The sequence below is a fragment of the Triticum urartu genome, chromosome 6A (assembly GCF_056163025.1).
Source record: "Triticum urartu cultivar PI428250 chromosome 6A, HENAU_Tu73, whole genome shotgun sequence".
Classification (NCBI taxonomy): domain Eukaryota; kingdom Viridiplantae; phylum Streptophyta; class Magnoliopsida; order Poales; family Poaceae; genus Triticum; species Triticum urartu.
In genome coordinates this window covers 91,961,783-91,988,798 of record NC_141878.1, presented here as the reverse complement: position 1 = coordinate 91,988,798, position 27,016 = coordinate 91,961,783, and the positions used below count along the sequence as shown (strand labels likewise).

Genomic DNA, 27,016 nt, shown 5'->3' with positions numbered 1-27,016 from the left:
AATGCATTTGGTGAACTTGTCGACTGCCACGAGCGCATGAGTGAAGCTGCTCCTACCCATTCTCAGAGGTCCAACCATGTCCAAACCCCAAACAGCGAAGGGCCAGACGAGTGGAATGGTCTTCAGGGATGATGCAGGCTTGTGAGACATGTTGGAGTAAAATTGGCAACCTTCACACTTGTCGACTATTTCTTTTGCCATCTCATTTGCTCGTGGCCAATAAAATCCCACTCGATATGCTTTGGCCACAATGGTCTGAGAGGATGCATGGTGACCACAGGTCCCCGAGTGGATGTCGTTAAGGATCACTCGACCTTCTTCTGGTGTTATGCATTTCTGGCTGACTCCAGTTGCACTTTCTCTGAACAGCTGTCCTCTTATCACAGTAAAGGCTTTGAATCGACGGACGATCTGTCAGGCCTCTTCTTCGTCTTCTGGGAGTTCCTTCCTAAGAATGTACGCGATGTACGGCACTGTCCAGTCGGGAGTGATGACCAAAACCTCCATGATCAAGTCGACCACGGCCGGGACTTCGACTTCAGTCGGATCAGTGGCGCTCTTCGGTTGTGGGGGCTCTTCAGTGAAAGGATCTTCCTAAACTGAAGGTGTATGAATATGTTCCAAAAACACATTGCTGGGAATGACTTCCCTCTTGGAACCTATCTTTGCCAAATCATCAGCTGCTTGATTTTTCAGTCGGGGTATGTGATGGAGCTCTAAACCCTCAAACTTCTTCTCTAACTTTCTCATTGCATTACAGTAGCCAGTCATAGCCGGGCTTCTGACGTCCCACTCCTTCATTACTTGATTAACCACCAAATCTGAGTCGTTGTAGACCATGAGGAGATGGACGCCGAGTGAAATGGCCATACGCAACCCGTACAAAAGTGCCTCATATTCAGCTTCATTGTTGGAGGAATCAAAATGAATCTGGAGAACATAGCGGAGCTTGTCGCCTCGGGGGGATACCAATACTACCCCAGCACCAGAACCATTCAGCATCTTGGATCCATCAAAGAACATGGTCCAATGCTCCGAGTGAATCTGAGTCAGCAGTTGCTGTTCGATCCACTCAGCGATGAAATCTGCTATTGCCTGGGACTTGATAGCTTTCTTTGCCTCAAACTTGATATCCAAGGGAAGGAGTTCAATCGCCCACTTTGCCACTCGACCAGTTGCATCTCTGTTGTTCAGAATTTCTGACAATGGTGCGTCACTGACGACTGTAATGGAGTGATTAGAGAAATAGTGTGCAACCTTCTTCGTGGTCACGTAAATCCCATAAACAAGCTTCTGATAATGTGGATATCTTTGCTTGGATGGAGTCAGAACTTTAGAAACATAGTATACTGGGCGCTGAACTTTATAGGCTTTTCCTTCTTCCCGCTCGACCGTGAGTACTGTACTGACAACTTGTCAAGTGGATGCAATATAAAGCAGTAAAGGCTCTTTGCTGATTGGGGCAGCGAGCACCGGCTGGGTGGAAAGCAGGGCTTTGAGTTCTGCAAACGCTGCATCAGCTTCAGGAGTCCACTCGAACTTGTCAGATTTCTTCATTAGTCGGTAAAGAGGCAATGCCTTTTCACTGAGGCGAGAAATGAATCGACTAAAGGCGGCCAAACAACCAGTAAGCTTCTGGACATCATGTACACGCACAGGGCGCTTCATCCAGAGTATGGCACCAACTTTCTCTGGGTTCGCGTCGATCCCTCGTTCGGAAACGAGGAAGCCGGGTAACTTTCCGCCAGGAACTCCGAATGTGCACTTTGATGGGTTAAGCTTGATATCATCCCTTCTCAGGTTGGCAAAGGTTTCAGCAAGGTTAGCCAGCAGGTCGGAACCTTTACGTGACTTGACCACAATGTCATCCATGTATGCTTCCACATTCCGAATGATTTGAGTGAGTAGACACTTCTGAATCATCCTCATGAATGTGGCTCTAGCGTTCCTGAGACCGAATGGCATGGTGACATAACAAAAACACCTGAATGGAGTGATGAAAGCTGTTTTTATCTCATCGGGTCCATACAGTCGGATCTGATGGTACCCGGAATAGGCGTCTAGAAAAGACAAACACTCACACCCCGCAGCTGAGTCGACAATCTGGTCGATGCGGGGGAGAGGAAAATGATCTTTTGGGCAGGCCCGATTGATATGCTTGAAGTCAATGCACATGCGAAGTGAGTCGTCCTTCTTGGGGACCATGACAACATTGGCGAGCCACTCGGAGTGGTAAATCTCTCGGATGAACTCATCTGCCAAGAGCCGAGCCACTTCCTCACCAATTGCTTTTCTCTTCTGTACGGCGGACCGTCGAAGATGTTCCTGAAGGAAATATGCCCTAGAGGCAATAATAAAGTTATTATTTATTTCCTTATATCATGATAAATGTTTATTATTCATGCTAGAATTGTATTAACCGGAAACATAATACATGTGTGAATACATAGACAAACAAATTGTCACTAGTATGCCTCTACTTGACTAGCTCGTTGATCAAAGATGGTTATGTTTCCTAACCATAGACATGAGTTGTCATTTGATTAACAGGGTCACATCATTAGGAGAACGATGTGATTGACATGACCCATTCCGTTAGCTTAGCACCCGATCATTTAGTATGTTGCTATTGCTTTCTTCATGACTTATACATGTTCCTATGACTATGAGATTATGCAACTCCCGTTTACCGGAGGAACACTTTGTGTGCTACCAAACGTCACAACGTAACTGGGTGATTATAAAGGTGCTCTACAGGTGTCTCCAAAGGTACTTGTTGGGTTGGCGTATTTCGAGATTAGGATTTGTCACTCCGATTGTCGGAGAGGTATCTCTGGGCCCTCTCGGTAATGCACATCACTTAAGCCTTGCAAGCATTGCGACTAATGAGTTAGTTGCGGGATGATGTATTACAGAACGAGTAAAGAGACTTGCCGGTAACGAGATTGAACTAGGTATTGAGATACCGATGATCGAATCTCGGGCAAGTAACATACCGATGACAAAGGGAACAACATATGTTGTTATGCGGTTTAACCGATAAAGATCTTCGTAGAATATGTAGGAGCCAATATGAGCATCCAGGTTCCGCTATTGGCTATTGACCGGAGATGTGTCTCGATCATGTCTACATAGTTCTCGAACCCGTAGGGTTCGCACGCTTAATGTTACGATGACAGTTATATAATGAGTTTATATGTTTTGATGTACCGAAGGTTGTCCGGAGTCCCGGATGTGATCACAGACATGACGAGGAGTCTCGAAATGGTCGAGACATGAAGATTGATATATTGGAAGCATATGTTTGGATATCGGAAGTGTTCCGGGTGAAATCGGGATTTTACCGGAGTACCGGGAGGTTACGAGAACCCCTCGGGAGGTAAATGGGCCTTAGTGGGCCTTTACGGAGAAGAGGAGAGGCGGCCAGGGCTGGGCCGCGCGCCCCTCCCCCCTAGTCTGAATAGGACAAGGAGAGGGGGGCGGCGCCCCCCTTTCCTTCTCTCCCTCCTCTTTCCCCCTCCCGAATCCTATTCCAACTAGGAAAAGGGGGCAGTCCTACTCCCGGTGGGAGTAGGACTCCTCCTGGCGCGCCATCTCCCTGGCCAGCCGCATCCCCTCTTGCTCCTTTATATACGGGGGCAAGGGGGCACCCCATAGACACAACAATTGATCAAGTTGATCTTTTAGCCGTGTGCGGTGCCCCCTCCACCATAGTCCACCTCGATAATACTGTAGCGGTGCTTAGGCGAAGCCCTGCGTCGGTAGAACATCAACATCGTCACCACGCCGTCGTGCTGACAAAACTCTCCCTCAACACTCGGCTGGATCGGAGTTCGAGGGACGTCATCGGGATGAACGAGTGCTGAACTCGGAGGTGCCGTGCGTTCGGTACTTGACCGGTCGGATCGTGAAGACGTACGACTACATCAACCACGTTGTGCTAACGCTTCCGCTTTCGGTCTACGAGGGTACGTGGACAACACTCTCCCTTCTCATTGCTGTGCATCACCATGATCTTGCGTGTGCGTAGGAATTTTTTTGAAATTACTACGTTCCCCAACAGTGGCATCAGAGCCAGGTTTTATGCGTAGATGTCATATGCACGAGTAGAACACAAGTGAGTTGTGGGCGATATAAGTCATATTGCTTACCAGCATGTCATACTTTGGTTCGGTGGTATTGTTGGATGAAGCGGCCCGGACCGACATTACACGTACACTTACGCGAGACTGGTTCTACCGACGTGCTTTGCACAAAGGCGGCTGGCGGGTGTCAGTTTCTCGAACTTTAGTTGAACCAAGTGTGGCTATGCCCGGTCCTTGCGAAGGTTAAAACAACACCAACTTGACAAACTATCGTTGTGGTTTTGATGCGTAGGTAAGAACGGTTCTTGCTAAGCCCGTAGCAGCCACATAAAAACTTGCAACAACAAAGTAGAGGATGTCTAACTTGTTTTTGCAGGGCATGTTGTGATGTGATATGGTTAATACATGATGCTAAATTTTATTGTATGAGATGATCATGTATAGTAACCGAGTTATCGGCAACTGGCAGGAGCCATATGGTTTTCGCTTTATTGTATGCAATGCAATCGCCCTGTAATGCTTTACTTTATCACTAAGCGGTAGCGATGGTCATGGAAGCATAAGTTTGGCGAGATGACAATGATGCTACGATGGAGATCAAGGTGTCGCGCCGGTGACGATGGTGATCATGACGGTGCTTCAGAGATGGAGATCACAAGCACAAGATGATGATGGCCATATCATATCACTTATATTGATTGCAGGTGATGTTTATCTTTTATGCATCTTATCTTGCTTTGATTGACGGTAGCATTATAAGATGATCTCTCACTAAATTTCAAGATAAAAAGTGTTCGCCCTGAGTATGCACCGTTGCCAAAGTTCGTCGTGCCCAAACACCACGTGATGATCGGGTGTGATAAGCTCTACGTCCATCTACAATGGGTGCAAGCTAGTTTTGCACATGCAGAATACTCAGGTTAAACTTGACGAGCCTAGCATATGCAGATATGGCCTCGGAACACTGAGACCGAAAGGTCGAGCGTGAATCATATAGTAGATATGATCAACATAGTGATGTTCACCATTGAAAACTACTCCATTTCACGTGATGATCGGTTATGGTTTAGTTGATTTGGATCACGTGATCACTTAGAAGATTAGAGGGATGTCTTTCTAAGTGGGAGTTCTTAAGTAATATGATTAATTGAACTTAAATTTATCATGAACTTGGTACCTGATAGTATCTTGCTTGTCTATGTTTGATTGTAGATAGATGGCCCGTGCTGTTGTTGTTGGAAATATGCCCTAGAGGCAATAATAAATTAGTTATTATTATATATTTCATTGTTCATGATAATAGTTTATTATCCATGCTAGAATTGTATTGATAGGAAACTCAGATACATGTGTGGATACATAGACAACACCATGTCCCTAGTAAGCCACTAGTTGACTAGCTCGTTGATCAATAGATGGTTACGGTTTCCTGACCATGGACATTGGATGTCGTTGATAACGGGATCACGTCATTAGGAGAATGATGTGATGGACAAGACCCAATCCTAAGCCTAGCACAAGATCGTGTAGTTCGTATGCTAAAGCTTTTCTAAATGTCAAGTGTCATTTCCTTAGACCATGAGATTGTGCAACTCCCGGATACCGTAGGAGTGCTTTGGGTGTGCCAAACGTCACAACGTAACTAGGTGGCTATATAGGTAAACTACAGGTATATCCAAAAGTGTCTGTTGGGTTGGCACGAATCGATATTGGGATTTGTCACTCCGTGTAAACGGAGAGGTATCTCCGGGCCCACTCGGTAGGACATCATCATAATGTGCACAATGTGATCAAGGAGTTGATCACGGGATGATGTGTTATGGAACGAGTAAAGAGACTTGCCGGTAACAAGATTGAACAAGGTATCGGGATACCGACGATCGAATCTCGGGCAAGTATCGTACCGATAGACAAAGGGAATTGTATACGGGATTAACTGAATCCTTGACATCGTGGTTCATCCGATGAGATCATCATGGAGCATGTGGGAGCCAACATGGGTATCCAGATCCCGCTGTTGGTTATTGGCCGGAGAGTTTTGTCGGCCATGTCTGCATGACTCCCGAACCCGTAGGGTCTACACACTTAAGGTTCGATGACGCTAGGGTTATAGGGAAAGTATGTACGCGGTTACCGAATGTTGTTCGGAGTCCCGGATGAGATCCGGATGTCACGAGGAGTTCCGGAATGGTCCGTAGGTAAAGATTGATATATAGGAAGTATGGTTTTGGCCACCGGAAGTGTTCCGGGCATCACCGGTAGTGTACCGGGACCACCGGAGGGGTCCGGGGGTCCACCGGGAGGGGCCATCAGCCCCGGAGGCTTGCGTGGGCCATAAGTGGGATGGGACCAGCCCCTATGTGGGCTGGGGCGCCTCCCACCAAGGCCCATGGCATTCTCAAGAGGAGAGGGGGCAAACCCTAGGCGCAGATGGGCCCTAAGGCCCACCCTAGGTGCGCCCCCCTCTCCCTCCCCCTTGGCCGCCTCCCAGATGGGATCTGGGGGCTGCCGCCACCCCTAGGGAGGGAACCCTAGGTGGGGGCGCAGCCCCTCCCCTCCCCCTATATATACTTGAGGTTTGGGGCTGCCCAACACATGTGATTTGCTCTCCTTGTTGGCGCAGCCCTACCCCTCTCCCTCCTCGTCTCTCGTAGTGCTTGGCGAAGCCCTGCTGGAGTCCCGCGCTCCTCCACCACCACCACGCCGTCGTGCTGCTGCTGGATGGAGTCTTCCCCAACCTCTCCTTCTCCCCTTGCTGGATCAAGGCGTAGGAGACGTCACGGGGTTGTACGTGTGTTGAACACGGAGGTGCCGTCCGTTCGGCACTAGGATCATCGGTGATTTGGATCACGACGAGTACGACTCCATCAACCCCGTTCACTTGAACGCTTCCGCTTAGCGATCTACAAGGGTATGTAGATGCACTCTCCTTCCCTCGTTGCTAGACTTCTCCGTAGATTGATCTTGGTGATGCGTAGAAAATTTTGAATTTCTGCTACGATCCCCAACAGTGGTATCAGAGCCAAGTTCTATGCGTAGTTTCTATGCACGAGTAGAACACAAAGTAGTTGTGGGCGTCGATATTGTCAATTTACTTGCCGTTACTAGTCTTATCTTGATTCGGCGGCATCGTGGGATGAAGCGGCCCGGACCGACCTTACACGTATGCTTACGTGAGACTGGTTCCACCAACTGACATGCACTAGTTGCATAAGGTGGCTAGCGGGTGTTTGTCTCTCCTACTTTAGTCGGATCGGATTCGATGAAAAGGGTCCTTATGAAGGGTAAATAGAAATTGGCATATCACGTTGTGGTTTTCGCGTAGGTAAGAAACGTTCTTGCTAGAAACCTATAGCAGCCACGTAAAAACTTGCAACAACAATTAGAGGACGTCTAACTTGTTTTTGCAGCATATGCCTTGTGATGTGATATGGCAAAAGGATGTGATGAATGATATATGTGATGTATGAGATTGATCATGTTCTTGTAATAGGAATCACGACTTGCATGTCGATGAGTATGACAACCGGCAGGAGCCATAGGAGTTGTCTTAATTTATTTATGACCTGCGTGTCAACATAAACGCCATGTAATTACTTTACTTTATTGCTAAAGCGTTAGCCATAGTAGTAGAAGTAATAGATGATGAGACAACTTCAAGAAGACATGATGATGGAGATCATGATGATGGAGATCATGGTGTCATGCCGGTGACAACGATGATCATGGAGCCCCGAAGATGGAGATCAAAAGGAGCAAAATGATATTGGCCATATCATGTCACTATTTGATTGCATGTGATGTTTATCATGTTTTACATCTTATTTGCTTAGAACGACGGTAGCTTAAATAAGATGATCCCTCACTAAAATTTCAAGAAAGTGTTCCCCCTAACTGTGCACCGTTGCGAAGGTTCGTTGTTTCGAAGCACCACGTGATGATCGGGTGTGATAGATTCTAACGTTTGAATACAACGGGTGTAAGCCAGATTTACACACGCAATACACTTAGGTTGACTTGACGAGCCTAGCATGTACAGACATGGCCTCGGAACACGGAAGACTGAAAGGTCGAGCATGAGTCGTATCGAAGATACGATCAACATGAAGATGTTCACCGATGATGACTAGTCCGTCTCACGTGATGATCGGACATGGCCTAGTTGACTCGGATCATGTTTCACTTAGATGACTAGAGGGATGTCTATCTGAGTGGGAGTTCATTAAATAATTTGATTAGATGAACTCAATTATCATGAACATAGTCTAAATTGTCTTCGCAAATATATTGTAGATAAATAGCTCACGTTGTAGCTCCCTGTTTCAATACGTTCCTAGAGAAAGACCAAGTTGAAAGATATTGTAAGCAATGATGCGGACTAGGTCCGTAGTCCAAGGAGTGTCCTCACTGCTACACAGAAGGCTTACGTCTTTGATGCACCGCTCGATGTGCAAACCCCTACAACGTCGTCTATGGATGTTGTGAACACCTGACAGACACATCTTGATGACTACTTGATAGTTTAGTGCACCATACTTTACGGCTTAGAATCGGGATTCCAATGACGTTTTGAACGCCATAAGACATATGAGATGTTCCAAGAGCTGAAATTGAGATTTCAGGCTCATGCTCGTGTTGAGAGGTGTGAGACCTCTGACAAGTTCTTTTGCCAACAAGATGGAGGAGAATAGCTCAGCTAGTGAGCATGTGCTCAGAATGTCTGGGTGCTACAATCACTTAAATCAAGTGGGAGTTAAACTTCCAAATAAAATAGTGATTGATAGAGTTCTCTAGCCACTATCACTAAGATACTAGATCTTCGTGATGAACTATGACATGCAAGGGATGGAGTTGATCCCGGAGCTGTTCACGATGCTTAAGACCGCAAAAGGTAGAAATCAAGAAGGAGCATCAAGTGTTGATGGTTTAACAAGACCACTGGTTTCAAGAAGGGCAAGGGCTAGAAGGGAAACTTCATGGATGGCAAACCAGTTGCCGCTCCGGTGAAGGAACCCAAGGTTGAACCCAAACCCGAGACTAAGTGCTTCTATTGTAAGGGGAACGGTCACTGGTAGCGGAATTACCCCAAATGCATGGTAGATGAGAAGGCTGGCAACTTCAACAAAGTATATACGTGTTATTAATGTGTACCTCACTAGTACTCCTGGTAGCACCTGGGTATTGGATACCGGTTCAGTTACTATTATTGGTGACTTGAAGAAAAAGCTACGGACTAAACGGAGACTAGCTAAGGGCGAGGTGACGATGTGTGTTGGAAATGTTTCCAAAGTTGATGAGATCACCATCGCACGCTCCATCTGCCTTTGGGATTAGTATTGAACCTAGATAAATGTTATCGGGTGTCTACGTTGAGCATGAATATGATTTGATCGTGTTCATTGCAATACGGTCATTCATTTAAGTTAGAGAATAATGGTTATTCTGTTTACATGAATGATACCTTTCATGGTCATGCACCCTATGTGAATGGTTCATTGAATCTCGGTCGTGGTAATACACATGTTCACGCCAAAAGATGTAGAGTTAATAACGATAGTACCACTTTCTCGTGGCACTGCCGCTTAGGTCATATTGGCGTAAGATGCATGAAGAAACTCCATGTCGATGGATGTTTGGAGTCACTTGATTTTGAATCGCTTGACACATGCGAGCCATGCCTCATGGGCAGGATGACTAAGACCCCGCTTTCAGGTACAATGAAACGGGCAAGTGACTTGTTGGAAATCATACATGCTGATGCGTGTGATCCAATGAGAATTGAAGCGTGCAGTGGATATCGCTATTTTCTCATCTTCACTGACGATTTGAGTAGATATAGGTATATTTACTTAATGAAGCACAAGTCTGAAACGTTTGAAAAGTTCAAGCGATTTCAGAGTGAAGTTAAGAATCATCATAACAAGAAGATCAAATTCCTACGATCTGATCAATGAGAATATCTAAGTTATGAGTTTGGCAAACACTTAAGACATTGTGGAATTGTTTCACAGTTGAAGCCACCTGGAACACCACTGGGTTATGGTGTGTCCGGACGTCGTAATCGAACCTTATGAGATATGGTGCATTCTATGATGTCTCTTATCAATCTACCGTTTTCATTTTGAGGTTATGCGTTAGAGACAGCTGCATTCACTTTAGGTAGGACACCATCTAAGTCCGTTGAAACGACGTCGTGTGAACATTGGTTTGGCAAGAAACCAAAGTTGTCGTTTCTTAATGTTTGGGGCTGCGATGCTTAAGGCTTCAGCCGGAGAGGCTCGAACCCAAAGCGGACAAACACATCTTCATAGGATACCCAAAGGTGTCAGTAGGGTATACCTTCTATCTCAGATCCGAGGGCAAATTGTCTGTCGCTAAGAACGGGTCCTTTCTCGAGAAGGAGTTTCTCTCGAAAGAATTGAGTGGGAGGAAGATAGAACTTGATGAGGTTGTCGAACCTTTACTTCAACCAGAGAGTGATGCAACACAGAAAGATGTTTTTTGTGGCGCCTACATCTGTTGAATAGGAAGTTAATGATAGTGATCATGAAGCTTCGGATCAAGTTGCTATCGAACCTCGTAGGTCGACAAGGATATGTACTACTCCTAAGTGGTATGGTAATCCTGTCTCAGATATCATGTTGTTGGAAAATAATGAACCTACGAGCTATGGAGAAGCGATGGTGGGCCCGTATTCCGACAAATGGTTAGAAGCCATGAAATCCGAGATAGGATCCATGTATTAGAACAAAGTATGAACTTTGGTGGACTTGCCCGATGATCGGCAAGCCATTGAGATAAATGGATCTTTAAGAAGAAGACTGACGTGGGCGGTAATGTTACCGTCTATGAAGCTTGACTTGTGGGAAAGAGTTTTTCACAAGTTCAAGGAGTTGACTATGATGAGAATTTCTCACCTGTAGCGATGCTTAAGTCCGTCGGAATCATGTTAGCATTAGCTGTATTTTTCAATTATGAAATCTTACAGATGGATGTCAAAACAAGTTTTCTTACCAGTTTTCATAAGAAAAGGTTGTATGTGATACAATAAAAGGTTTTGTCAATCCTAAGGATGCTAAAAGGTATGCTAGCTCCAGCGATCCTTCTATGGATTAGAGCAAGCATCTCGGAGGCGGAATATATGCTTTGATGGAGTGATCAAAGCTTTTAAGTTTATACAATGTTTGCTAGAAACTTGTATTTACAAGAAAGTGAGTGGGAGCACTACACCATTTCTGATAAGTATATGTGGATGACATATTGTTGATCCAAAATAATGTAGAATTTCTGGAAAGCATAAATGGTTGTTTGAAGAGTATTTTTCAAAGGAAGACCTGGATAAAGCTGCTTACATACTGGGCATCAAGATCTATAGAGATAGATCAAGACGCCTGTTGATACTTTCAAAGAACGCACACCTTAACATGTTTTTGAAGGAGTTCAAAATAGATCAGTCAAAGAAGGGGTTTTTACCTGAGTTGTAAGGTGTGAATTGAGTAAGACTCAAAGCTTGACCACGGCAGAAGAAAGAGGAAGGACGAAGGTCGTCCCCTATGCTCTTGTCATAGGCTCTATACGGTATGCCATGCTGAGTACCGCACCTGATGTGTGCCTTGCCACATGTCTGGCAAGAAGGTACAAAGGTGATCTAGGACTGGATCACCAGATAGCGATCAAAATTATCCTTAGAGGAATAAGGAAATGTTTCTTGGTTATGGAGGTGATAAAGAGTTCGACGTAAAGAGTTACGTCGATGCAAGCTTAACACCTATCCGGATAGCTCTGAGTAGAGATACCGGATACGTATAATGGAGCAACAATTTGGAATAGCTCCAAGTGGAACGTGGTAGCAGCATCTACGATATGACATAAAGTTTTGCGAAATACATAGGGATCTGAATATGGCAAGACCCGTTGACTACAACCTCTCTCACAAGCATAACATGATCAAACCCAGCACTCTTGGAGTGTTTATCACATAGTGATGTGAACTAGATCATTGAGTCTAGTAGACTCTTGGATGTTGGTCACATGGCGATGTGACCTGTGAGTGTTAATCACATGGCGATGTGAACTAGATTATTGACTCTAGTGCAAGTGGGAGACTGTTGGAAATATGCCCTAGAGGCAATAATAAATTAGTTATTATTATATATTTCATTGTTCATGATAATAGTTTATTATCCATGCTAGAATTGTATTGAAAGGAAACTCAGATACATGTGTGGATACATAGACAACACCATGTCCCTAGTAAGCCACTAGTTGACTAGCTCGTTGATCAATAGATGGTTACGGTTTCCTAACCATGGACATTGGATGTCATTGATAATGGGATCACGTCATTAGGAGAATGATGTGATGGACAAGACCCAATCCTAAGCCTAGCACAAGATCGTGTAGTTCGTATGCTAAAGCTTTTCTAAATGTCAAGTGTCATTTCCTTAGACCATGAGATTGTGCAACTCCCGGATACCGTAGGAGTGCTTTGGGTGTGCCAAACGTCACAACGTAACTAGGTGGCTATAAAGGTACACTACAGGTATCTCCAAAAGTGTCTCTTGGGTTGGCACGAATCGATACTGGGATTTGTCACTCCGTGTAAATGGAGAGGTATCTCTGGGCCCACTCGGTAGGACATCATCATAATGTGCACAATGTGATCAAGGAGTTGATCACGGGATGATGTGTTACGGAACGAGTAAAGAGACTTTCCAGTAACGAGATTGAACAAGGTATCGGGATACCGACGATCGAATCTCGGGCAAGTATCATACCGATAGACAAAGGGAATTGTATACGGGATTAACTGAATCCTTGACATCATGGTTCATCCGATGAGATCATCGTGGAGCATGTGGGAGCCAACATGGGTATCCAGATCCCGTTGTTGGTTATTGGCCGGAGAGTTTTGTCGGCCATGTCTGCATGACTCCCGAACCCGTAGGGTCTACACACTTAAGGTTCGATGACGCTAGGGTTATAGGGAAAGTATGTACGCGGTTACCGAATGTTGTTCGGAGTCCCGGATGAGATCCCGGACGTCACGAGGAGTTCTGGAATGGTCCGGAGGTAAAGATTGATATATATAGGAAGTATGGTTTTGGCCACCGGAAGTGTTCCGGGCATCACCGGTAGTGTACCGGGACCACCGGAGGGGTCCGGGGGTCCACCGGGAGGGGCCACCAGCCCCGGAGGCTTGCGTGGGCCATAAGTGGGAAGGGACCAGCCCCTATGTGGGCTGGGCGCCTCCCACCAAGGCCCAAGGCGTTCTCAAGAGGAGAGGGGGCAAACCCTAGGCGCAGATGGGCCCTAAGGCCCACCCTAGGTGCGCCCCCCTCTCCCTCCCCCTTGGCCGCCTCCCAGATGGGATCTGGGGGCTGCCGCCACCCCTAGGGAGGGAACCCTAGGTGGGGGCGCATCCCCTCCCCTGCCCCTATATATACTTGAGGTTTGGGGCTGCCCAACACATGTGATTTTCTCTCCTTGTTGGCGCAGCCCTACCCCTCTCCCTCCTTGTCTCTCGTAGTGCTTGGCGAAGCCCTGCTGGAGTCCCGCGCTCCTCCGAGTCTTCCCCAACCTCTCCTTCTCCCCTTGCTGGATCAAGGCGTAGGAGACGTCACCGGGCTGTACGTGTGTTGAACACGGAGGTGCCGTCCGTTCGGCACTAGGATCATCGGTGATTTGGATCACGACGAGTACGACTCCATCAACCCCGTTCACTTGAACTCTTCCGCTTAGCGATCTACAAGGGTATGTAGATGCACTCTCCTTTCCTTGTTGCTAGACTTGTCCGTAGATTGATCTTGGTGGTGCATAGAAAATTTTGAATTTCTGCTACGATCCCCAACAGTTGTTCCATTGAATTTTAATGCGTTCCTTGAGAAAGCAAAGTTGAAAGATGATGGTAGCAATTACACGGACTGGGTCCGTAACTTGAGGATTATCCTCATTGCTGCCCAAAAGAATTACGTTCTGGAAGCACCACTGAGTGCCAGGCCTGTTGCTGATGCAACTGACGACGTTAAGAACGCCTGGCAGAGCAAAGCTGATGACTACTCGATAGTTCAATGTACCATGCTTTATGGCTTAGAACCGGGACTTCAACGACGTTTTGAACGTCATGGAGCATATGAGATGTTCCAGGAGTTGAAGTTAATATTTCAAGCAAATGCCCAGATTGAGAGATATGAAGTCTCCAATAAGTTCTACAGCTGCAAGATGGAGGAGAATAGTTCTGTCAGTGAACATATACTCAGAATGTCTGGGTACCATAGTCACTTGACTCAGCTGGGAGTTAATCTTCCGGTTGATAGTGTGATTGACAGAGTTCTTCAATCACTGCCACAAGATACAAGAGCTTCGTGATGAACTATAATATGCAAGGGATGAATAAGACAATTCCCGAGCTCTTCGCAATGCTAAAGGCAGCGGAGGTAGAAATCAAAAAGGAGCATCAAGTGTTGATGGTCAATAAGTCGACCAGTTTCAAGAAAAAGGGCAAAGGGAAGAAGAAGGTGGACTTCAAGAAGAACAGCAAGCAAGTTGCTGCTTAGGAGAAGAAACCCAAGTCTGGACCTAAGCCTGAGACTGAGTGCTTCTACTGCAAGCAGACTGGTCACTGGAAGCGGAACTGCCCCAAGTATTTGGTGAATAAGAAGGATGGAAAAGTGAACAAAGGTATATGTGATATACATGTTATTGATGTGTACCTTACTAGAGCTCGCAGTAGCACCTGGGTATTTGATACTGGTTCTGTTACTAACATTTGCAACTCGAAACAGGGACTACGGATTAAGCGAACATTGGCAAAGGACGAGGTGACGATGCGCGTGGGAAATGGTTCCAAAGTTGATGTGATCGCGGTCGGCACGCTACCTCTACATGTACCTTCGGGATTAGTATTAGACCTAAATAATTGTTATTTGGTGCCAGCGTTGAGCATGAACATTATATCTAGATCTTGTTTGATGCGAGATGGTTATTCATTTAAATCAGAGAATAATGGTTGTTCTATTTATATGAGTAATATCTTTTATGGTCATGCACCCTTGAAGAGTGGTCTATTTTTGATGAATCTCGATAGTAGTGATACACATATTCATAATGTTGAAGCCAAAAGATGCAGAGTTGATAATGGTAGTGCAACTTATTTGTGGCACTGCCGTTTAGGTCATATCGGTGTAAAGCACATGAAGAAACTACATACTGATGGACTTTTGGAACCACTTGATTATGAATCACTTGGTACTTGCGAACCGTGCCTCATGGGCAAGATGACTAAAATGCCGTTCTCTGGAACTATGGAGAGAGAAACAGATTTGTTGGAAATCATACATACAAATGTATGTGGTCCGATGAATGTAGAGGCTCGTGGCGGATATCGTTATTTTCTCACCTTCACAGATGATTTAAGCAGATATGGGTATATCACTATATCTACTTGATGAAGCATAAGTCTGAAACATTTGAAAAGTTCAAAGAATTTCAGAGTGAAATTGAAAATCATTGTAACAAGAAAATAAAGTTTCTACGATCTGATCGTGGAGGAGAATATTTGAGTTACGAGTTTGGTCTACATTTGAAACAATGCAGAATAGTTTCGCAACTCACGCCACCCGGAACACCACAGCGTAATGGTGTATCCGAACGTCGTAATCGTACTTTACTAGATATGGTGCGATCTATGATGTCTCTTACAGATTTACCGCTATCATTTTGGGGTCATGCTTTAGAGACGGCCGCATTCACGTTAAATAGGGCACCATCGAAATCCGTTGAGACGACGCCTTATGAACTGTGGTTTGGCAAGAAACCAAAGTTGTCATTTCTTAAAGTTTGGGGCTACGATGCTTATGTGAAAAAGCTTCAACCTGATAAGCTCGAACCCAAATTGGAAAAATGTGTCTTCATAGGATACCCAAAGGAAACTGTTGGGTACACCTTCTATCACCGATCTCAAGGCAAGACATTCGTTGCTAAGAATGGATCCTTTCTACAGAAGGAGTTTCTCTCGAAAGAAGTGAGTGGGAGGAAGGTGGAACTTGATGAGGTAACTATACCTGCTCCTCTATTGGAAAGTAGTTCATCACAGAAACCAGTTTCTGTGACGCCTACACCAATTAGTGAGGAAGTTAATGATGATGATCATGGAACTTCAGATCAAGTTACTACTGAACCTCGTAGGTCAACCAGAGTAAGATCCGCACCAGAGTGGTACGGTAATCCTGTTCTGGAAGTCATGCTACTAGATCATGATGAACCTACGAACTATGAAGAAGCGATGGTGAGCCCAGATTCCGCAAAATGGCTTGAGGCCATGAAATCTGAGATGGGATCCATGTATGAGAACAAAGTGTGTACTTTGGTTGACTTGCCCGTTGATCGGCAAGCAATTGAGAATAAATGGATCTTCAAGAAGAATATTGATGCTGACTGTAATGTTACTGTCTACAAAGCTCGACTTGTTGCGAAAGGTTTTTGACAAGTTCAAGGGATTGACTACGATGAGACTTTCTCACCCGTAGCGATGCTTAAGTCTGTCCGAATCATGTTAGCAATTGCCACATTTTATGATTATGAAATTTGGCAAATGGATGTCAAAACTGCATTCCTGAATGGATTTCTGGAAGAAGAGTTGTATATGATGCAACCAGAAGGTTTTGTCGGTCCAAAGGGAGCTAACAAAGTGTGCAAGCTCCAGCGATCCATTTATGGACTGGTGCAAGCCTCTCTGAGTTGGAATAAACGCTTTGATAGTGTGATCAAAGCATTTGGTTTTATACAGACTTTTGGAGAAGTCTGTATTTACAAGAAAGTGAGTGGGAGCTCTGTAGCATTTCTAATATTATATGTGGATGACATATTGTTGATTGGAAATGATATAGAATTTCTGGATAGCATAAAGGGATACTTGAATAAGAGTTTTTCAATGAAAGACCTCGGTCAAACTGCTTATATATTGGGCATCAAGATCTATAGAGATAGATCAAGACACTTAATTGGACTTTCACAAAGCACATACCTTAACAAAGTTTTGAAGAAGTTCAAAATGGATCAAGCAAAGAAAGGGTTCTTGCTTGTGTTACAAGTTGTGAAGTTGAGTAAGACTCAATGCCCGACCACTGCAAAAGATAGAGAGAAAATGAAAGATGTTCCCTATGCTTCAGCCATAGGCTCTATCATGTATGCAATGCTGTGTACCAGACCTGATGTGTGCCTTGCTATAAGTCTAGCAGGGAGGTACCAAAGTAATCCAGGAGTGGATCACTGGACAGTGGTCAATAACATCCTGAAATACCTGAAAAGGACTAAGGATATGTTTATCGTATATGGAGGTGACAAAGAGCTCATCGTAAATGGTTACATTGATGCAAGTTTTGACACTGATCCGGATGACTCTAAGTCACAAACCGGATACATATTTTTATTGAATGGTGGAGCTATCAGTTGGTGCAGTTCCAAGCAGAGCATCGTGGCGGGATCTACATGTGAAGCAGAGTACATAGCTGCTTCGGAAGCAGCAAATGAAGGAGTCTGGATGAAGGAGTTCATATCCAATCTAGGTGTCATACCTAGTGCATCGGGTCCAATGAAAATCTTTTGTGACAATACTGGTGCAATTGCCTTGACAAAGGGATCCAGATTTCACAAGAGAACCAAGCACATCAAGAGACGCTTCAATTCCATACGGGATTTAGTCCAGGTGGGAGACATAAAAATTTGCAAGATACATATGGATCTGAATGTTGCAGACCCGTTGACTAAGCCTCTTCCATGAGCAAAACATGATCAGCACCAAGGCTCCATGGGTGTTAGAATCATTACTGTGTAATCTAGATTATTGACTCTAGTGCAAGTGGGAGACTAAAGGAAATATGCCCTAGAGGCAATAATAAAGTTATTATTTATTTCCTTATATCATGATAAATGTTTATTATTCATGCTAGAATTGTATTAATCGGAAACATAATACATGTGTAAATACATAGACAAACAGATTGTCACTAGTATGCCTCTACTTGACTAGCTCGTTGATCAAAGATGGTTATGTTTCCTAACCATAGACATGAGTTGTCATTTTATTAACAGGGTCAGATCATTAGGAGAATGATGTGATTGACATGACCCATTCCGTTAGCTTAGCACCCGATCGTTTAGTATGTTGCTATTGCTTTCTTCATGACTTATACATGTTCCTATGACTATGAGATTATGCAACTCCCGTTTACCGGAGGAACACTTTGTGTGCTACCAAACATCACAATGTAACTGGGTGATTATAAAGGTGCTCTACATGTGTCTCCAAAGGTACTTGTTGGGTTGGCGTATTTCGAGATTAGGATTTGTCACTCTGATTGTCGGAGAGGTATCTATGGGTCCTCTCGGTAATGCACATCACTTAAGCCTTGCAAGCATTGCAACTAATGAGTTAGTTCCGGGATGATGTATTACAGAACGAGTAAAGAGACTTGCCGGTAACGAGATTGAACTAGGTATTGAGATACCGATGATCGAATCTCGGGCAAGTAACATACCGATGACAAAGGGAACAACGTATGTTGTTATGCGGTTTGACCGATAAAGATATTCGTAGAATATGTAGGAGCCAATATGAGCATCCAGGTTCCGCTATTGGCTATTGACCAGAGACGTGTCTCGGTCATGTCTACATAGTTCTCGAACCCGTAGGGTCCGCACACTTAACGTTACGATGACAGTTATATTATGAGTTTATATGTTTTGATGTACCGAAGGTTGTTCGGAGTCCCGGATGTGATCATGGACATGATGAGGAGTCTCGAAATGGTCGAGACATGAAGATTGATATATTGGAAGCCTATGTTTGGATATCGAAAGTGTTCCGGGTGAAATCGGGATTTTACCGGAGTACCGGGAGGTTACCGGAACCCCCCGGGAGGTAAATGGGCCTTAGTGGGCCTTTACGGAGAAGAGGAGAGGCAGCCAGGGCTGGGCCGCGCGCCCCTCCCCCTCTAGTCCGAATAGGACAAGGAGAGGGGGGCGGCGCCCCCTTTCCTTCTCTCCCTCCTCTTTCCCCCCTCCCGAATCCTATTCCAACTTGGAAAAGGGGGGGAGTCCTACTCCCGGTGGGAGTAGGACTCCTCCTGGCGCGCCCTCTCCCTGGCCGGCCACACGCCCCCCCTTGCTCCTTTATATACGGGGGCAAGGGGGCACCCCATAGACACAACAATTGATCAAGTTGATCTTTTAGCCGTGTGCGGTGCCCCCCTCCACCATAGTCCACCTCGATAATACTGTAGCGGTGCTTAGGCGAAGCCCTGCGTCGGTAGAACATCAATATCGTCACCACGCCGTCGTGCTGACGAAACTCTCCCTCAACACTCGGCTGGATCGGAGTTCGAGGGACGCCATCGGGCTGAACGTGTGCTGAACTCGGAGGTGCCGTGCGTTCGGTACTTGATCGGTCGGATCGTGAAGACGTACGACTACATCAACCGCGTTGTGCTAACGCTTCCGCTTTCAGTCTACGAGGGTACGTGGACAACACTCTCCCCTCTCGTTGCTGTGCATCACCATGATCTTGCGTGTGCGTAGGATTTTTTTTGAAATTACTACGTTCCCCAACAGTTCCTTGACTGGTTTTACTTTCGGGTCGACTCGCAAATGATGCTCAGCTAGTCCCCTGGGTACACCCGACATGTCAGAAGGTTTCCATGCAAAGATCTCCTAGTTCTCACGGAGGAACTGGATGAGCGCTTCTTCCTATTTGCTGTCAAGTGATGTTGCGATATGAGTAGGAGCAGCATTAGGATCGGTCGGGTGAATATGAATCGGCTTGGTTTCACCGGACGACTGAAATGCAGAATCTGTGGCAGGCTTCTTGGAGTGCAGCAAATCACTCGGATCTGCATTTTTCCGGTATTCTTGCATTTCGACTGCTGCCATTTGTGCATCGGCGATTTTTGAGCCCTTCTAGAAGCACTCTTCTGCCTTCTGCTGATTGCTAGTGGTAGTGATCACTCCTCTGGGACCAGGCATTTTCAATTTGAGGTACACGTAACATGGTCGAGCCATGAAACGTGCATAAGCAGGCCTATCCAAAATAGCATGGTAAGCACTCTGGAAATCCACTACTTCAAATGTCAACTTTTCCTTGCGGCAATTCTTGGAATCACCGAAAACCACATCAAGGGCAATCTGGCCGAGTGATTCAGCCTTCTTGCCAGGTATAACGCCATGGAAACTCATATTGCTTTCACTAAGCTTGGACATCGGAATGCACATTCCCTTCAAGGTTTCATCATAAAGGATATTCAGGCCGCTACCACCATCCATCAGCACTTTAGTCAGTCGAGTGCCTTCAACAACTGGGTCAACCACCAACGCTTGCCTCCCAGGGGTGGCTATACGTGATGGATGGTCAGACTGGTCGAACGTGATGGCAGTCTGGGACCACTTCAAATAACTGTGTTGCCGGAGCAACCATGTTCACTTCTCTGTTGATAACTTTCAATCGACTTTTGCTCTCAACATCAGCAAAAATCATCAGAGTGGAGTTGACGTTGGGAAAACCATCATGTTCCTCTTCCTTATCCTCACCCTTGTCCAACTCCTTTTCCTTCTCATTGGGTTGTTTCTCTCAGAACTGCTGGATCAGGAGTCGACACTGTCGAGTGGTGTGTTTAGGGTAAATCAGATTACCCTTTTCATCTTTCTTGGTGTGAATGTGGCATGGCAAGTCCAACACATCATTTCTGGCTTGATCTTTCACTTTCTTGGGGGTACAAGGCCCTTTGGTCTTCCCCTTCAACTTTCCTTGAGCCACGACTAAGGCTTCACCAGGAGCACCTGGCTCGGCCTTGCGCTTCTGTTTCCAACTAGAATTCCCTCCTCCGGTTTCCTGGGCGACTGTTTTGTGCTTGCCACTCCGGAGTCGGTCTTCTTCTTCGCCGTTAGCGTATTTGGTGGAAATCTCCATCATCCGAGTCAGGGACATATCCCCTGTCCGACCGAATTTTAGATTCAACTCTCGATACTTAACGCCTTCTTTGAAGGCACAAACTTCTTGGTGATCTGACACATTCTCCACTGTATGGTGCAACGTGATCCATCTCTGGATATAGTCTCTCAGGGTTTCATTCAGTTTTTGCACACAATGCTGCAATTCTGTCAACCCCGTTGGTCGTTTGAAAGTACCTTCAAAAGTTCTAACAAACACTCGTGGAAGTTCTTCCCAACTGAATATACTGCCGGGTGCTAAGTGAGTCAACCATGCTCTGGCCGAGCCTTCCAACATCAGAGGAGGTGCTTCATGGCCACTTCATCATTGCCTCCACCAATTTGTACAGCCACTCGGTAGTCTTCAAGCCAAGTGTCAGGCTTAGACTCACTAGTAAACTTGCTGACCCCAGTCGCCAACTTGAAGTTGGGAGGAATTACTGTGGCCCTGATGGCTCTGCTGAAACACTCGGGACCTGAAACGTGCACTCGGCTGCCAGTCGGGTAATCTCTGTCATGGCCTTCTCTATGTGCTCTATTCCTGTCAACCAAACCTTGAACGAGAATAGATCTCACATCAAAGCCCGGCTCCCTTGGGTCGACTGGTAATCTTCGCCCGCCACTGTGGGGGCGTCTGTCATCATGTTGTCGAGGCACATATGACCCACTCCTCGGAGGAGGCGTGGGCACTCGACGACGGTCATCGTGGCCGAGTCGGTGATCATATTGCTCGTGGTTTCTGTACTGATCTTGCCTGTGCCCACGCCCTTCACGCCGCGGGGGCGATCTTGGGCTGTGGGCCGACTGAACTGTATCCGCCATCATAGACCTGTTATGAATCCTATTCCGCGACTGAGACACTGTTGTGTTCTGCTCTCCGGTTGCTCGGAGCAAGGCAAGGATCTGCATCAAACCTCTGCTAGCTTCCGACTGGGAAGGCTGAATTGACTCTGCTATTCGGGCTGCAGCTGTGAGATTTTGAACCGGAGTGCGGTATACCTGAGTTTGAGGCGGAAAAAGCCGCCGTCGACTGGATTCAGGGATCCGCTGCCGAGCACGCTCATCGAGAGCATGCTGAAGGTTCTCCAGTTGAGTGCGCTCAACCAAGTTGGCCAGGCGCGGTTCCTCCAAGGCCCGTGCCTCGAGGGTTTCCCCAACGATAGGAGTGTGAAGCGCATCCATATTGCAGCGGCGAAGCTCTTCCCTCCGCCACGAAGAAAGGGGCTCGGGGCGGTACTCCTCGTGAACGTGCGACGGATCGCTGCCGCCATCACCATCGTCGTCGCGGGGGATGCCATGAGGACTGCGTGGTCCGTTGACCATCAAGAATTTCGCCGCGGGATCGCTGCTGTCACACTCGGATGCGGTCTCTACGGAGCCAGTCGAACATGCTGTAGAGAGTTTCGTCGGGCTCGATTGCCTCGACTTGTGGGATGGTTGACTGACGGGCCACCGCGTGTCTCATCCATCGCTTGAGCCGCGACCGACCGGAACGCTTGCGCTGGCGAACAGCGAGGGGCGAGGACACCATAGGAGCCGACCAATACTGGGTCGACGGCTGCCGGAGAAGGACGCCATGGACGCACACACGAAAGTATGTTGCCCCGCAGACGGGGAGCGCCTCGACGTCGAGTGGAGCTTCCTGAAGCCAAGCGGAGTTGTCGGCCATGAAAACGAGCGCGCCAAGACGGATCTCGTGGCCCTCAGCTAGTCCACCGGCGGAAACCATGATGATGTGAATCGGAAAAAAAATCGCAACTCCACCAAAAAGTCGCCAAGACACCTGCCCCACGGTGGGCGCCAACTGTCATGGATCTAAGTCTGACAGTAGAATGGGGGTAGGTATGAGGAGGCAAGATCCTATCTATGGAAGTTGTACACATGAGTTTTACGAGTTCAGGCCCTTCGCGGAGGAAGTATCAGCCCTACGTCTTGGTGCCCGGAGGCGGTCGACTAGATTATGTGTGTGTGTGTTACAGGGGGTGCAAACCCTTGTGCCAATGGAGGGGGTGTCTTATATAGAGTGCGCCCAGACCCCAGCCAGCCCACATTACAAGGGGTTTAAGGTACATCAAGAGAGGGGCATTACTGGTAATGCTAGTAATAAAGTGACATAAATGCCCATTAAGTCTATGAAGTAAACGTCCGACCGTTGCCGTGTAGAGTGACTTTAGATCTTCTGTCTGTCGAGTGATAGTTGTCGCGGTCGAGTGACTTCGAGTCTTCCGAGTGGAATGCTTCGTGGTCGAGTGGATGATGCTATCCCTCGAATGCTTCTGGTTTTAGGGTGATGTCCTAGGGGAGGGTGTCTAGGTCAGGACTATGACCCTACCCTAGGTACATAGCTTCATCAGGCACCGCGACAAAGTGCTTGGTGAAGTCCAGGGGCATGTGGATGCACTCAAGCTTCGGTGTAAGGATGACCTTGCAAAAGTGAGTTGGGCCTGAAGGAAATATGCCCTAGAGGCAATAATAAAGTTATTATTTATTTCCTTATTTCATGATAAATGTTTATTATTCATGCTAGAATTGTATTAACCAGAAACATAATACATGTGTGAATACATAGACAAACATAGTGTCACTAGTATGCCTCTACTTGACTAGCTCATTGATCAAAGATGGTTAAGTTTCCTAACCATAGACATGACTTGTTATTTGATCAATGGGATCACATCATTAGGAGAATGATGTGATTGACTTGACCCATTCCGTTAGCTTAGCACTTGATCGTTTGTTTACTGCTATTGCTTTCTTCATGACTTATACATGTTCTTATGACTATGAGATTATGCAACTCCTGAATACCGAGGAACACTTTGTGTGATACCAAACTTCACAATGTAACTGGGTGATTATAAAGGTGCTCTACAGGTGTCTCCGATGGTACTTGTTGAGTTGGCATAGATAAAGATTAGGATTTGTCACTCCGATTGTCGGAGAGGTATCTCTGGGCCCTCTCGGTAATACACATCACTATAAGCCTTGCAAGCATGATAACTAATGAGTTAGTTACGGGGTGATGTATTACGGAACGAGTAAAGAGACTTGCCGATAACGATATTGAACTAGGTATTGGATACCGACGATCGAATCTCGGGCAAGTAACATACCGATGACAAAGAGAACAACATATAGTGTTGTGCGGTTTGACCGATAAAGATCTTCGTAGAATATGTAGGAACCAATATGAGCATCCAGGTTCCGCTATTGGTTATTTTTCAGAGACATGTCTCAGTCATGTCTACATAGTTCTCGAACCCGTAGGGTCCGCACACTTAAAGTTCGATGACGGTTATATTATGAGTTTATGTGTTTTGATGTACCGAAGGAAGTTCGGAGTCCCGGATGTGATCACGGACATGACGAGGAGTCTCGAAATGGTCGAGACATAAATATTGATATATTGGAAGCATATATTTGGATATCGAAAGTGTTCCGGGTGAAATCGGGATTGTACCGGAGTACCGGGGGTTACAGGAACCCCCCGGGGGTTTAATGGGCCAAGATGGGCCTTAGTGGAGAAGAGGAGGGGCGGCCAGGGCAGGCCGCGCCCCCCCTCTCCATATAGTCCGAATTGGACAAGGAGGAGGGTGGCGGCGCCCTCTTTCCTTCCTCTCTCCCTCATCCTTCCCCTTCTCCTACTCCAACTAGGAAATGAGGGAGTCCTACTCCCGGTGGGAGTAGGACTCCTCCCTGGCGCACCTCCTCCTGGCGGGCCGCCTCTCCCCCTTGCTCCTTTATATACGGGGGCAGGGGGCACCTCTAGACACACAAGTTTATCGCAAAGATTTCTCCCAGCCGTGTGCGGTGCCCCCCTCCACCATAATCCACCTCGGTCATACTGTAGCGGTGTTTTGGCGAAGCCCTGCTGTGGTAGCTTCATCAACATCGTCACCACGCCGTCGTGCTGACGAAACTCTTCCTCGAGCTCTACTGGATCGTGAGTTCGCGGGACATCACCGAGCTGAACGTGTGCTGAACGCGAAGGTGTCGTACGTTTGGTACTGAGGATCGGTCGATCGTGAAGACATACGACTACATCAACCGCGTTGTCATAACGCTTCCACTTAACAGTCTACGAGGGTACATGGACGACACTCTTCCCTCTCATTGCTATGCATCACCATGATCCTGCATGTGCGTAGGAATTTTTTTTTAAATTACTACGTTCCCCAACAGTGGCATCCGAGCCAGGTTTTATGGGTAGATGTTATATGCACGAGTAGAACACAAGTGAGTTGTGGGCGATACAAGTCATACTGCTTACCAGCATGTCATACTTGGGTTCGGCGGTATTGTTGGATGTAGCGGCCCGGACCGTCATTACGCGTACGCTTACGCGAGACTGGTTCTACCGACGTGCTTTGCACACAGGTGGCTGGCGGGTGTCAGTTTTCCAACTTTAGTTGAACCGAGTGTGGCTACGCCCGGTCCTTGAGAAGGTTAAAACAACACCAACTTGACGAACTATCGTTGTGGTTTTGATGCGTAGGTAAGAACGGTTCTTGCTCAGCCCGTAGCAGCCATGTAAAACTTGCAACAACAAAGTAGAGGACGTCTAACTTGTTTTTGCAGGGCATGTTGTGATGTGATATGGTCAAGACATGATGCTATATTTATTGTATGAGATGATCATGTTTTGTAACAGAGTTATCAGCAACTGGCAGGAGCCATATGGTTGTCGATTTATTGTATGCAATGCAATCGCCCTGTAATTGCTTTACTTTATCACTAAGCGGTAGCGATAGTCGTAGAAGCAATAGTTGGCGAGACGACAACGATGCTACTATGGAGATCAAGGTGTCGCGCCGGTGACGATGGTGATCATGACGGTGCTTCGAAGATGGAGATCACAAGCACAAGATGATGATGGCCATATCATATCACTTATATTGATTGCATGTCATGCTTAGCCTTTATGCATCTTATTCTGCTTTGTTTGACGGTAGCATTATAAGATGATCTCTCACTAAATTTCAAGATAATAGTGTTCTCCCTGAGTATGCACCATTGACAAAGTTCGTCGTGCCGAGACACCACGTGACGATCGGGTGCGATAAGCTCTACGTCCATCTACAACGGGTGCAAGCCAGTTTTGCACATGCAGAATACTCGGGTTAAACTTGACAAGCCTAGCATATGCAGATATGGCCTCGAAACACTGAGACGGAAAGGTCGAGCATGAATCATATAGTAGATATGATCAACATAGTGATGTTCACCATTGAAAACTACTCCATTTCATGTGATGATCGGTTATGGTTTAGTTGATATGGATCACATGATCACTTAGATGGTTAGATGGATGTCTATCTAAGTGGGAGTTCTTAAGTAATATGATTAATTGAACTTAAATTTATCATGAACTTAGTACCTGATAGTATTTTTCTTATCTATGTTGTTGTAGATAGATGGCCCGTGCTGTTGTTCCATTGAATTTTAATGCGTTCCTTGAGAAAGCAAAGTTGAAAGATGATGGTAGCAATTCCACGAACTGGGTCTGTAACTTGAGGATTATCCTCTGCACAGAAGAATTACGTCCTGGAAGCACCGCTGGGTGTCAGGCCTGCTGCAGATGCTGCTGACAACATTTAGAACGTTTGGAAGAGTAAAGCTGATGACTACTCGATAGTTCAGTCTGCCATGCTTTATGGCTTAGAACCGGGACTTCAACGATGTTTTGAACGTCATGGAGCATATGAGATGTTCCAGGAGTTGAAGTTAATATTTCAAGCAAATGCCCGGATTGAGAGATATGAAGTCTCCAATAAGTTCTATAGCTGCAATATGGAGGAGAATAGTTCTGTCAGTGAGCATATACTCAAAATGTCTGGGTATCATAATCACTTGACTCAAGTGGGAGTTAATCTTCATGTTGATAGTGTCATTGACACAGTTTTCAATCACTGCCACCAAGCTACAAAAGCTTCGTGATGAACTATAATATG

General features: G+C 46.2%; 1 protein-coding gene across 1 annotated transcript in view; it reads right to left on the bottom strand.

Annotated features, from left to right (window-relative positions):
• The window catches only part of LOC147964161 (putative B3 domain-containing protein Os03g0621600), a 39,241-nt gene that overhangs the window by 6,870 nt on the left and 5,355 nt on the right, over positions 1–27,016 (bottom strand). Inside the window, exon 2 of the mRNA XM_087527922.1 lies at positions 23,412–23,509. Coding sequence (XP_087384048.1) covers positions 23,412–23,509 — 98 coding nt within the window. The remainder of the gene's footprint in view (positions 1–23,411; positions 23,510–27,016) is intronic.